This window comes from Mastacembelus armatus, chromosome 6 (assembly GCF_900324485.2).
Source record: "Mastacembelus armatus chromosome 6, fMasArm1.2, whole genome shotgun sequence".
Classification (NCBI taxonomy): Eukaryota; Metazoa; Chordata; class Actinopteri; order Synbranchiformes; family Mastacembelidae; genus Mastacembelus; species Mastacembelus armatus.
The window spans coordinates 6086461-6098550 of record NC_046638.1 but is presented as its reverse complement, the minus strand read 5'-3'; the positions used below and the strand labels follow the sequence as shown (position 1 = coordinate 6098550).

The 12090-nt window shown below is 36.8% G+C and overlaps 1 protein-coding gene across 2 annotated transcripts; it reads right to left on the bottom strand.

Annotated features, from left to right (window-relative positions):
• Positions 1 to 526: 526 nt before the first annotated feature.
• parvg (parvin, gamma) lies at positions 527 to 12035 on the bottom strand. Of its 2 annotated transcripts, none has more exons than XM_026310420.1 (13): positions 11791 to 12035; positions 10507 to 10619; positions 9261 to 9325; positions 8525 to 8627; positions 8166 to 8309; positions 7381 to 7496; positions 7220 to 7275; positions 7103 to 7137; positions 6933 to 6994; positions 6211 to 6279; positions 5964 to 6065; positions 4668 to 4740; positions 527 to 2554 (listed from the first exon to the last, which is right to left on the bottom strand). In XM_026310420.1, the coding sequence occupies exons 2-13, from the start codon at positions 10568 to 10570 to the stop codon at positions 2481 to 2483; spliced, it is 963 nt and encodes a 320-aa protein (XP_026166205.1). In that variant the 5' UTR covers positions 10571 to 10619; positions 11791 to 12035; the 3' UTR covers positions 527 to 2480. The 2 variants fall into 2 exon arrangements, with proteins under 2 accessions (XP_026166205.1, XP_026166204.1); XM_026310419.1 differs by lacking the exon at positions 11791 to 12035 and adding an exon at positions 11309 to 11732.
• Positions 12036 to 12090: the final 55 nt, after the last annotated feature.

Genomic DNA, 12090 nt, shown 5'->3' with positions numbered 1-12090 from the left:
ATGACTTAGCAAAAGAAGGTATTGGGTTTGACTCTCACTACTGATTCTTTTCTCCATGTGGCTTTTATAATCTCTCCTATATTCATGAGAGTCTGTCATTAATGACATCCCACTTGAAAAGACACCAATGTTTGGTTCCAGCTGCCAAAGCCCCAGCTCACTGTAAACACTGAGGGTGTGTCACATACGACAGAGGACATGATTCCCTTGTGAGGATCAGTAGTTTGTAGCATAAAACATTAAGGTAAACAGAACTTAGTTTAAATCACTCTTCATTATATCCTCCTAGGTCACCGCACCAATGAGGGAATGTGGATATTCAGTATAATTTATTTTCAGCAAAATAACAAGCTCACTCTTGGGAGAAAATAATAGGCTCTGTTTTTTTTTTTTTTTTTTTTACATAATTCAAATGTCACCAATGTTCTTCTATTTTAATGGTAGTAGTGTTTTTTCTTAAGAGATTGGCTATAAAATTGAATAATGATATATCTCCGATATATTTAAAGCTACATAGAAATCAAACTAACTTTGAACATTCTTTATTTTCTAGATACAAATTAATTTAAACTTTTGTTGCATCTTCTAAAATCTAATGAAATGCATCACGCCTGATGATAAATTACCATTTTTTGCAGCACATGCATAATTTATTTGCAAGCACACTTACAAAGCCACAGGAGTGCATGTATTCATTGAAATTACACATCACAGAGATTTCCCTCACTGCAGTTCTCACACACACCTCTTCCTCTGCCTCCAGCTCTGATTCTTGAGCAAAGCAACACATATAAAATGCTTGTTATTCTTTAATAATGATGCAAGACTCATTATGAACAAGGAAAGTATGCAATAGTCTAATGTAGTAGATGTCTGATACTTGAATAATACCCTTAGTTGCAGGCAGTCACCACATTAGATTAGAAGTAATGACTTCATAGCTCTAAAATTCTATTCTGTTAATCATCGTACAACCCTTTAGACTTGGGGTCGCAACCCTCAAGTTGTCTTAATCTATCCTTTTTCTGTAATTATTATTTTTAATAATACATTTTTATGTTGTTCTTTTACCTGTATAATCATTTTCTTGATTTAAAGACTGGTGTTAAATCTCTCGATTCCCATGATACTGTTACGTTGACGGTTGCTGATATAAAAAAAAAAACCTTCTCATTGTCTTTTTGTCTCTCTTTCTATTGTTGTCGTCTGACTGCCCAGTAAATTCTATGCAAACTTTTTGAAATGTCAAGAGAAATAAAATGTGAATTAAGATGCGTTTCCCATCAACTTGGCATGAAGTAGTTTGTCTGAATTTCAAGAAACATATTTGAATCAGAAAGTGTAAAAGTAGTTATTAGTGTTGATCGTCACTCAGGACAAAAACACTGTTTGCCAATACATAAACTAAATCCACAAGACTAGACGGTGGTAGATTGATATTATTTAACAAAAATAAATTTGAGTCAATAATGATTTCCAAAACACTTCTTTGCAACACAGAGAATAATTAAGTGGATTTCTCAGGTTATAGTTGAATATGCTTTGAACCACATCAATTGTCTGCCTCTCATTCTCAGCTTCTACACTTGTATGAGAGTAAATTCTGAGCAGTTCAATGGCAAAAAAACATGCATATCACAATTTTTCTTAAAATGACAATTACATTCACACACTACACACTTGAGGTCACAAACTGTCAGCAGGAACACACACCACAGATAAAGCAGACAAAGAAAATTACCTTCTTTACTGAGATGTGGCCGGCAAGAACGGGGGTGTGCTATAGTATAAATGAATAGTATAAATAAAAGACAGCATGTTCCAGAAGTGTCAGATTAAAAAGGAAATACAGTGGGAGAAAAATAGTAAAATACCAGGACACACTGAGCAACACTAACACTCGAATCAACATATATTTTGACAGATTACAAAATGAGTTTAAAACATAAAAATGGTGCAAAAGCAAGTGACAGACAATAAACCTGAGGCTTTCTGGACACTTGGAGCAGTTGGCCACTTTGTCCTCCTTGTCCATTTTCCTGTCCTCACAAAATAGATGGTACTCAGGGCAGGTGACACAGTGACTACTTGGTCATCTAATCACTAACATGCTTGGGTTCCTGACCAAATGATCTGCCTTTTATGGACCAGAGCAATGTTTCAACCTTAAATAAGAGTGGATGGAACAACAAACTTGGTGTTTCTGTAGTAGCTTTTCAATGGGGAATTGTGTATTCATTATCTGAATATGCTTGATTTGACAGATTCCACTTCATATTTTTGTCTTAAATCCTAGACACAGCTATGTTTATTATGCATGAGTGGTTTAAGCTACTTAAAGTCCTTACACAAATTAGCTTTAGAGCACCAACAAAATATTGAAAAAGAGTCAACTTCACCCATTAAATAATTAGATTTGCAGTACTCAGTTCTGTTTGCATTTCTGGTTGCTAGGCTCCTCTTCATGTGAATGTCCTCTCTCATTTTTCTTTATGCTTCTTGAACAGGGCGTACAGGACCTTCAAGGTGGCAGTGATGTCCTGAGAGACAATATCTGTCACATAACCCACAGGAAACAATTAGTGCATATTTATAGTGCCCCATGACCATCCACTAAGCCACTGAAGCAGTGAGAATATGAGAATGCTTTTACCAGCATTAGCTAATAACTATGTAACTACTCTCACAGCCTGTTCTTACAGGTCATAGATCAGGAAGACAAAACATACTTCAAAAGGAAATTGAATCAATATGTCCTTGGTGAGATGAGATCCCAGCAAAATTGCTCTCTGTTGTAAGATGCACTAACTGAATAACTGTGACATAAAGATCGACTCCACCACTGGCGAACCTAATTAATGCACACAGCATGCTCCCTTTTAGACCCTTAGTGCTGAAATTCTTCTTTCTATCAAAGCAATTATGATCGTAATTAAAAAGACACTACAAAATAATTAAATTAGCCCCTTCCTCCTGGCTTAGATTAATTGTGCTGGTCCTTACATTAACAGTTGAGGATTTATTTTACAATTACAGGCTATATGGCTGGCAGGATTTATTGTGGGATTTTAGTGATTGTGAAGGGAAGGTTCAGCCGAAGAAGGATTACAGAGCATCTTGTCAATAACAGACCTACAGCGAAGTGAATTAGATCCATTTGCTGTTGACTGATTCACACACTTAGACAAGTCAGAAACTCACTAAGTCCATCATTCAATTTCAGTCTTCTCTTCATGGAGTGATTTACTGGACATGACCAAAAATGGACATCCAAACATTACACCTTTCACTCCAAAACCAGCTGCATTTATGTCCTGGTTTAACAGCCTTCTGTAACTCTTCTTTTATACAGAATATTTTGTTGTGGAGATTTGCTTCCATTCAGCCAAAAAAAAAAAAAAAAAAACTCAAAAACTCTGAGATCTAGCCTGGCTCACGGTCGATGTCCAGAAGCACTGCAAAGACTACCATCTTACATCTCTAACCTCCTCTGTCCATACTCTGTGCCCAGACTGCAGATAATTGGATCAGTTACTCTTCCCATTATCAGATTCCTAGTCAAATTCAAGTTGATCAGGCCTTTTTTTTTTTTTTTAATCACTTCTCAGAGTCTTGCCCATCTTTAGACATATGTATTTACCACCGTGTTTAAGTCCCTGCACTGATAAAGATGACTACATGATTGTTTTAATTTTGTGTGGAACAGGTATTTAACAGTGTATGTCCATGTTTATAATTTAGCTTCATGTTAAAATTTTCTGTAAGGCACATTGGTAAACACTTACTGTTTTTAAATGTGCACCATAAATAAATCAATTTGACAATTTGAGGATGGGCCCTGCCTAAAGTGAACCTATGCTAACCTTATTAAGCTGACAGTAGTATGTCTGAAGACATTACATACTGTACGTAAAATGCAAAGTAGAAAATAATAACTTCTATAATCTAAGAAATAATTCAATGCTGTTACTGTTGCATGATGTTTTGGATGAATGCTCAGACTCATAATGCCACAAATCATGCACTTGTGATTTTATGGTTGGAAATCTGATAATGGTGCACAGATACAATCAGAATATTTCTGGAATCTCTGTGATAACTCTGTATTATACAGCAGCAGTGCTCATGAATACAGATAACCTATCTTCCTCCAGACACACACACACACACACACACACACACACACAGACACACTTTAGCTATAGCCATAGTAGTGAAGTTAAATCCCTATATCAGCAGGCACCAGAGTGACATCATCCCCTTGAGACCGTCTCCGTCACCATTTCTCCCTAAATGAATGATGATGACCTTGGACTGAGCCAATCATCCACAGTGATACTCATTGAGGCACGAGTTGCACTCATTTATATTCAGCGCTGTCAAACCCATACAGTGGAGATGAACTCCAACTACTGGAGTAATTCCCCCTATTGCCTCACATACAAATAGAATTTGGCATTTCCCTGTCATCCTAGTAAATGCTCCTGATAGATAATATCATTGGAATTAGTTTGACATTTCCTTCTAGCATCTCTACTGTTTTTTGGTTACAACTATTTCACTTACAGGCCTTATGTTTTTTGCTTTTGCATAATCTGTGCCTGGCGTTTAAGTTTGAGGAAACCACGTTGTCAACAAGACAGTGTGTATCATGCGTATTTCCTCACCTTGTGGGCTAACACTGGACATGTGCAGGTCCATATCATTCAAGAGGTCCAAGGCTAAGGTCACATTCTGAAGCTACAGGTGCAAGAAACAAAAAAACATCAAACACAGAATTAGCACACATTTTTTCTTCTGATTAATTGAATATAAAATTATGTTGTGAAATCTAATTAAGACGTAAACATTCACTTTTGGAATTCCCACTCAATCCATATACAGTATTTACAAATACAAACCTTTTATTAATCTGTGTGGTTATACTCTATCTTTTAGCTCCTAAAGTTATAGCTAACTATTTATTATACTTATACATTACATATTATATTTTTGCAGTTTAAATATATACATTATTGTTGATAATAAAATTATGACCGTTGCACAAAGCCTGGCTTGCTGAAAGTGGATTTTTAACTGAATGTACTAACATGTAGTTGCCATGAGTTTTAGAAGAACATTTAACAGCTGGAACCATCTTGGCACTTTATGTTGGTATGTTTAATTTAAAGATAACTCAAATCTTCATCTCTACTTTACATTTCTGTTTGGTGTCCATGGTATTATTATAGTCAGATTTAATATATTTGGTTCTAAAACAGGTAAGAATCCACTATAATGTATCACTGGTTATAATTATGCTGTATACTATGTGTTTATCATTAGTAGATTTTAATTTCTTAAGGTATCAAAAAAGTCTTATGGCATGTCACAGTGTCTTTACGCAATAAGTAATTCATGAACTCATATCTATGTTAAAAAAAAGTCATAATTTTTTCATACACTCATACTATTGCTTCAAGTAAAATGAGATCACAGATATAATTCTAAAATGAGCCATGACAGTGGTAATTATGCATCTACTTTGATTATGAGAATTGTAAAATATTAATTTTATCATATCATATATTGTAATAGACTTGATTTTTGAACAGATTCCAGTCCTGTAGTTCATTATTCACTTTACACTTTTGGGAAATTACATTATCTCAAAGTAGAAAAGTGGAAAAAAGCATATTATGGCCTTAGATATTTTTTTTTTTTTTTTTTTTTTTTTGAATACTGCAGTTGGTATATCTACACTTTTACCAAATGCCAGGCAAACAATAAATATCTTGACTTGTTGATTTTGAATAAATAAATCTATCACAAATGAAGCTCCCATCATCTTTGAACAGCCACAGTTACATAGAAATGAAGTGTTCTGATTATATGTACCTCTGTCTAGTATTATCTAATCATCTGGTTGAGGAAAGACTTTCCTTATTGGTGTGTTGTGAATCTATAGAGAACCCACACTATACCATCTCAGCTTGATTGACGGGGGTCAGGTTGAAGTCACAAAGCGGGATGAAGAAGCCTTCCAACTGTCCAATCAGCAGCAGGAGAATCACACCATCAGAAAACTAGACAGAAAACACACAGGATGTTGGAGACCATCCAATCCAAGGAGGATGAGCTAATCTCTGGGAGACGAATCAATTAATCTTCTTTTCTACAAGAAAACCTCTAAGTTCTCTGAAACAATGTTCAGTGTGTTTCTATTTTTACCTGTTTGTCCATATCAACCACCTGCACCCCCAAGGTTGACAAAGTCTGGTTGACAAAGTGTAAGATGGCCTGAAAGGTTGAAACATAAGGTGATTTAGTTTATATCTTAAAGCATCAATCATGTTCTGTTCTTCATCAAAACCTGGAAAATGCTTTAGTTTGTTGTGTTCAGCAGGAAAAAGCATCAGATCACTCTTTGATTCTGCTTTCAATTTAGTTTTGAAGCAAATTTGTCAGCAAAAGTGTAATCAATAAGTCACATCTCAAGAAACAGGAATCTACATCCTCTGTGGCGGTTGTATGAGGCTAAGCAGTTCTCTAGCATGTGGTGCTTTGGTGGTCTGAGCTAAATGCTAACATGCTGATGTTTAGCAGGTTTATCATGTTCCATATCCAGCATTTTAAAATAATAGCTTAAAGCTTATTTTTGGTTATCAGCACTAAAAAAAATACAGCAAAGGCTGATGGGATGTTTTGCAGATTTTTTGGTCATAAAGTATAGGATTAATACAAATCAATACAAATAATACATCCAATAGTTGTTGAGATGTTTTAGTCTGGACCACCATCTGTGCTAGGCACACAAAACAAGAACGTTAAAGATGTAAGAAATATTTCCCTATTTTCTTGCATTTTGATGAATAAAAATCTCTCTTTGCCAGTGGAGATAAAAAGTTTTAACACCTTGGACTACCACCACACTTCTCCTCTCCTGGTTATACCTTCTTCACCATGTTGACCTTGTGAGCCTCGAGCTTAAGAAGTTGCTGAATGGGATCGTCCTCTGGGTGACAAGACAGCAGAAAAGTGTGTTAAGTCATCACAGGCTCTGTAGTGTTTGGATTACATCCAAGATGTCACACTGGTTTGACCTCCAACTGCTCATACTCACTTTCAGTATTGCTGAGGGAGTCTGAGTCTGTGTCACTGTTGGAAAAAAGAAAAAAAAAAAGGTGAACCCATGTTTTTCTCACATTCGCAGAATAACACAGAAAAGATATTTACTCACCTATCCTCTGTCAGAACCTCAATCAGAACCTCTGATTTGATTCCACTTCTGGTGACCTAGATGTAAATGAGAATGAACCAAAATTGAGCAGCAGTTCCACAAACGTGTGTTCGGGAACAATGCGGAGCTGTAAAAATACTGAAGGTAGTGCTGAAACTCACTTCCAAAGCCAAAACTTCAATCTTCACATTCGGTGGCAAATCCAGTTCAGGCTGGAAACATCTCACCATGGCAACAAGCAGATGAATAGTGGCCAGAAGGTCTTTGTTGTGGATGACTGACAGACAAAGAGTGGAGAACAAAACACACACAAAAAAAAAAAATCAACTTGCACGATATGACAGAATTCATCACCACCAAGGAAAGTAGCAAAGAAACCAATACATCTTATAAACAAAGGAACAGCTGACAGTGTTATTTAATTACTACTGACGACTTTATTTAGTCCTTGAGTGTTTTATACATGTATCATGCATGTATTTACATTGTACAAACACAGACATGATAATAATACATTGATAATATTCTTCATTGTTACTAACAGAATCTGAAGTTTAAGCTTCACCAACACTTGTAGCATAAATTTTCTGATTTATTTGACAAGGTGAAAACTATAAACTAGAGGATTGTTGACGTTTTGACTTTAGATAAGTGACTGAAGACCCTGATCACTTGAATTTCACAATTAAATGTTCATTGGCCCCTACTCATTCATCTTATCATCTTTGATCCCATAAACCAGGATGAGCAAACAATCTACTGACAGGTAACTAAAATAGAACTCCCATAATGTCAGAAAATTTTATCTCAGCAATCCCTCACAGCCGTTGCAAGCTAACATGGCACCCTTGAGCTAGCACCAAATCCTGTTGTAATGTGATGCCAGGACAGAACATTTGTTCCCTTGTTGCTTCATTGTTGAAGCCCAGTCAGCTCCATGACTCACGTTTGACGTTCCACTTGATCTGGCTGCTGTCCTGCAGACCCAGTCTCTTGTCCAACTCCTCCAGGATCATGTTCAGCTTGCGGATCTGAGCAGTGCTGCTCAGTGCCATCTCCTCCACAGACAAGTTCACACCGGCCAACCTGGCTGGAGAAATCAGGGAATAATTACTTTGAGGTTAAAGTCTTACTGGCATGAACTCTGTTCTGGGTATTAAAGTTGACACCTTTTAGGAGAACCTGAAAGGAAAACATTTGTTAGTTGTCATTTTCTAATTTCAGTAATGATTAAATAGAAGCATGGTAATGACAAATGAAATATCAGGGATGACAGTGCAATCATACTAATGGGTATTAACTCACACATCAGGTGATGAAGCACCAGTCCATCGTACAGATCCTCCTCCAGACTCTGAACCACTATGTGCTCCGGTTTCAATGTTTTATTGATCCAATCAACCAGTGTCTACCACGACATAATTCATCACACAGTCAGCAACATTTGCTTTCATACATTTTTCTGTTTCAATGTGGTAGATGAAAAACAGTGTGAGACCTTGATTTTTAAAATTCTTGTAATCATTTTTCAGAGATAATATGGTCTTGAAGTAGATGGAAATTGATGTAATTTTAAAATATATATATATATATTTAACTTGTTTTTTTCTCCCAGTTCTCCATATTAGAAATGCTAGGCTTGTTTAGTCATTTATTCATTCATTGCCACTTGCATAAAGAACTTGAGATCTCATCTTATCCAATCAAAATGTGTTTTAAAGTCTGATCCAGCAGACTCTGTCAGCTCCTCGCTCCTCTCTGATCTAGCTCACATCACCTCAGAATATTATGCTCATTAAATTTTCACTGATCCTTCCACCTCTCTCCCTGTATCAGATATTATTCATGCGCTTCACTGCACACATATGTGCAGGCTCTGCAATGTAGCATGTAGCATTTAACTTCAACCTACTAAAGGCACATGGGGGATGTAGTATCTTTGGTCCTTCTAGGCTGGACTTTGATGTTACTGTAAATGATGAATGGAAGACAGAAATTCAGACAAAAGTCTATATGTAGATGGCAGAAATGAATCACTTACCTGCTTTAGCTTTTCAAATCTGGGGTCATTTAAAAATGTTGGCTGTATAAGTTTCTGCTTATCTCCTGTTTAAATATAAACAAACTGCATCTGTCAGTTAGCATTTTTTAACACAGCTTTTAATGTTTTATTGATTTTGTTATTGCCGAATACAAGACCCTTAATGACACTGGAGCTACATTACACTCAGCATGTTCAACTGCATTCCTAGCATGACATCACATATTTTTCTAAGCAGCCACTGGTTTTCATTTCGCTATAAAATGTGAAAATTACAATCTTCTAATATTTTGGTGTGCAAATTATGCTCTAAAAACATTTTTATATTAATTGCAGCTCAAGTGACTATGTGAAGGGCATCACTCACAGGGATAAATTCATAGAGAAATATCACACAATTCTGCAGCACAGTGTTTAATAGTCTCTTAGATTAATGATTTGCTTTGATTGTCCAATCACAACACTCTCCACAGAGTTGTTTCGGGATCAGCTATGTTCAGCACAAAAACTCACCAAGTGGCACAACAATAGAAAGCAGCTGGTAAACTTAGTAGGATTTAGCATCTAAAGAACCAGATATTTTCTGGAGGACATGGTGGAGACCAAAAACCGAGCTGAAAGGAGTCCATGTCTTGCGTTAACAGCTTCCCCTTGAGTACAGACTGACTTGAAATGTCACCACCATATCACCTCATTATGATAATGTCAGATTTTAAAAACCAGCCAAAAAAAGACATTTACGAAGCAGTCTTCATTTTCATTTTAAGGACTTTCACAGCTCAGTCAGTTCTGGTCTGGTCTGCAAAAGGATTTCTACACTAGTTTATCTGTTTAATAATAGTCTCCAATTCACCAAGTACATCTACCACACTAAAACTAATGTTTAAAAAAGCACTCCTGCTATAAGTCATACATTTATAAATGTAGTTGTAATAACTTTGATATTATTTTGGAGACTTTGATTCAATTCATGTTGCTTTTAAAATGTAGTGCGTTGAAGTGAAAGGTGTTTCTAATATTTAGTCTGTCCTATTTGTATCAGTTTGGGTAGACTAAATACGTGAGCACAAATGTGACAGGTACATGGTTTACAAAATGGCTCACTTTGATATCAAGCATACTGTATAAGATTTAAGTAAAAAAGCTGAAACATGTTAGATTACTGTACATGTGCTACCCAAATCAAGAATCACTAAATGAAGATTATGACAAGATAATCACCAGATCACTAAATGATCACACATACCTTGGAAAGACTGAATGTCCACAGTGTCTTCCTCTTTGTGATATTCAAAGACACTAGCCTCCATCACTCTTCCTCAATGCAGTGTATTCACTTCTGCTAGCCTGTCAAAACACCTGCAGAAGAGTCAATTGTGCTTTAACACACCGAGACAAAGTGTTTAAATATACACCACAACAGAAAGAATAAAGAGTTTTCCCATCAACATATTTGGCAGAAAGTCTCTCACTCAACAAGGGCTCTGTAAGTTTTCATGACAATATTGCTCAGCTTTGAAGAGCTGCAGGCGAGTTACTGCAGTCACTGACCAGCAAGTGAAAGATACTGACTACACTGACTGCACTACAAATTTCTGCTTTTTGAGTACAAAGAGTGCTTTGAACGGGTTTTGGTAATGTCTGAGGGTGTTAGACGCATCTAAAAACACAGAGGCGCACAGACTATAACTGAAATGGTTGTTCAACTGAGGAAGGAAGATGTTTTGCTTTCTTACTTCCTATCTCTTTTGTTGGCATGCTCAGCACTCAACACACCAAGTACTATAGATCCAAAGATTTGCAAGGCTGCACCTCTCCTCTGAACATTTTCAATCATATGGTCTGAGACAAAGCACAGCAAACACATCAAGTAAACAGACGTGACCTGGAGCGTGTTAAACTGTTGTTTCCTGGATCTGGAGAAGTGAAATGTTTCAGTGAGCAACTTTTCTTTCTTCGTGTTTCATGTGTGTGTGGCTTCCTTTTCCTGAGGTTGACAGTGAGTTTCAAACAAGGTCATAAACAAAAATCTTTTTGAATAAACTTACCTTCAGCACCCTGAGAGCAACTTGTCAGAATTGGGTAACTTCAGTTAAATTAAGTTCCTTAACTCCACAAACTGTCAAAACAGCAATATCAGAAGTGGAGGGCTGCGCTCAATCTGAAAGGAGGCTCTTGTGAATTCTATCAATGCAAATGGCCTTACTGCACTCAATTTCAAACTGCTGCTTTAAAAGAAAATCACATGTCACCGGGTCGAAAGGGAAGATAAGCACCAATGAGAGGATGTGGCAGAGAAGAAGGCAGCATTTCCTCTTTTTCATACTGGCTTGCAGCAGAGCACTTTCTGATCAGGGCGTTTATGTTCTGTGTCACGGACCGTGTTTGAGACTTAATAATAAGTATGTGCCAAAGGGGGAGAGAACAGGGAGGACTCTTGTGTACAAATGTATTGTTTGGAAAACCACACTCCAGGAGGGCAGAAAGAAATGTGAGACTCAGAGGCCTGAACCACTCAAGCTCAACTCACACATCTCCATCTGTGACCAGCCGGATCAATTTGCTGTCATCTGGTCTGCAGCCTTATCTATTTTCCATTCAACAGACATGCCAAAAATAAGAGAGAAAGAGATAGAGACAACAAAACAACATGCTCTGTATGTGCATCGGCCTTATTGAAGAAAAGGACCACCCATCAGCCAGACGAAGGGGCAATTTGGGGGATGTAGAAGGTTACCATAGCAACAAAGAAATACGACAAGAAAATAAAGGCCTAAAATAAACCCATAATTTCTTTAGATAAATCCAAATGGCAGGAATTGGCTGTTCC

What these genes read in the sequence shown, in the direction of transcription:
- parvg (XM_026310420.1), bottom strand. Translation starts at nt 10,570, where the DNA reads ATGGAGGCTAGTGTCTTTGAATATCACAAAGAGGAAGACACTGTGGAC. An exon ending in GAGGTTCTGACAGAGGATAG is followed by an intron (nt 7,138 to 7,219) that starts GTGAGTAAATAT and finishes TTTTTCCAACAG; the next exon opens with TGACACAGACTCAGACTCCC. An exon ending in CCGTCAATCAAGCTGAGATG is followed by an intron (nt 4,741 to 5,963) that starts GTATAGTGTGGG and finishes TTGCACCTGTAG; the next exon opens with CTTCAGAATGTGACCTTAGC.